At 44.7% G+C, this 1,734-nt stretch overlaps 1 protein-coding gene across 1 annotated transcript in view; it reads right to left on the bottom strand.

Moving 5' to 3' along the window:
* ttc27 (tetratricopeptide repeat domain 27) overlaps positions 1 to 1,180 on the bottom strand; it is a 119,618-nt gene extending 118,438 nt beyond the window's left edge. The window contains 1 exon segment of the mRNA XM_062519740.1: positions 858 to 1,180. Coding sequence (XP_062375724.1) covers positions 858 to 948 — 91 coding nt within the window. The 5' untranslated portion in view covers positions 949 to 1,180.
* Positions 1,181 to 1,734: the final 554 nt, after the last annotated feature.

Below are 1,734 nucleotides of genomic sequence, written 5' to 3'. Positions count from 1 at the left end.
TTAGTCTCACTGTTCACACCATCAGCTGACGTTAAGTGTTGATTCTGTTTTGAGATGGAGAGGCGCCCTGAACTGTAACCTACCAGGCTAAATGTCATCAAAAATATTGAAGCGACTATACTGGTACACACGCACGGAAAACGTGCAGCTGAGCAGCACTATTCATTAAGGTACAAATAAAAGGTGATGCCACTACAAGTACATTAACATTAGTTGTAAAAGTGGCATTCAACAAGACACCAGAGGTCCGTTCAAGATCTCCCCATTATAATAACGGCAAATGCTAATCTCAATGACAATACGAAACAGTCTATTCACAATGTACAATACTGTGTTAGGTGACTCAGAAGAACTTTACAATTGTTAAATGACATTCAGCGTTTGGGCTGCTTGCCTTTACCGTGTCATATGAACACATGTCAGATTTTGCATCACTTGCGCATAGATATCGTTTGGCGAAGTGACGTCGTTAGCATAAATTGACCAACCATAGATAACAAGTAACTAATTGCTCTACTCTTACCAGCAAAGCCACGCTGAAGGAAAGTCGCAAACCGGTTGTCCAAAAATGTCTTCACCACCACAAAACCCCTGTGCACGAACACTGTCCATCACCAAGCAATATAGTCTGCTAGTTCTCCAGCTACTCGCTTGGTAGCTGGCTAACCTGCTAGCTAGCTTTCGTATAGGCTAAATGACCAGCTAGCCAAAGGCGTACCAGCGGCATCCCACATCGGTCCTTTTTCTACACCTCCTCAAAGAAATAAACACTTGACACCAAGACCACCACGTTCATCGGCATCCACTAGAGGAGCAAGAGCCTTCCACGTATTCCCGGAAAGCTTATAATCACTTACCTGCAGAGCTGAAAATATTCTGCTTCCATTCCGTAGTCTCTCTGTCAGAGAGAAAGCCTCGCAGTACGGGCAGCTCTACGTCCCGCACCATTCTTGTTCACGCACGACTTGTCCGCCTAAAACCCCAAAACGCTGTAGCCTACACTCAGACAAGATTTGTTTTTAAATTGACACTATTTCTCTCTTTGACGCTACTGGGTACACTACTGTTATGTCTATCAGACAACCTGTTTATTTCAGTCCATGTGCTGCAAGCGGCACCAGTGAGCAGCCATGACAGAACCGCAATGCACGCTGGGAAGTTTGATGAAGGAGATGTTCACGAGCTCGCGGACTCTGCTGGCATACTATGGTCTTACCCATAGGTCTTACCTGTCAAATTGGACCGCTTTATAACTCAACTTGTTATGTGGGGTATCGAATGTAAAGTGTTTTTGTTTTTGTCAGTCTTGTCTTGTCTTTTCTTTTCTGTCATTTTCTTTCTCCAAGTATTCGGTAGACTACACAATATGTGTTGAAAATCACACAACTTGCATAGTTTTTTGGTTATTGTTAGGCCATATGTTTTTGGTAGGCTATAGCAGACTTTTGTCCAAATAACAACAACAGAATAGTTCGCCTATAGGCTCGCTCCTTCAATGTCTGCAGCAAGCTCCTCTGGATGTTTTACCAGTCTGTTGTTGCCAGCGTCCTCTTCTATGCTGTGGCATGCTGGGGAGGAAGCACTAGGAAGAGGGATGCTGGGCGACTAGACAGGCTGGTAGGAAGGCTGGCTCTGTTGTGGGAGCTGATCTGGAGTGCATCACTTCAGTATCAGACAAAAGGACCCTGAACAAGCTACACAGCACCCTGGACAATGACTGTCATCCACTCTACA

The sequence above is a fragment of the Sardina pilchardus genome, chromosome 18 (genome assembly GCF_963854185.1).
Source record: "Sardina pilchardus chromosome 18, fSarPil1.1, whole genome shotgun sequence".
NCBI classification, from domain to species: domain Eukaryota; kingdom Metazoa; phylum Chordata; class Actinopteri; order Clupeiformes; family Clupeidae; genus Sardina; species Sardina pilchardus.
The sequence above is the reverse complement of the archived record's forward strand: the minus strand, read 5'-3'. Positions and strand labels throughout refer to the sequence as shown.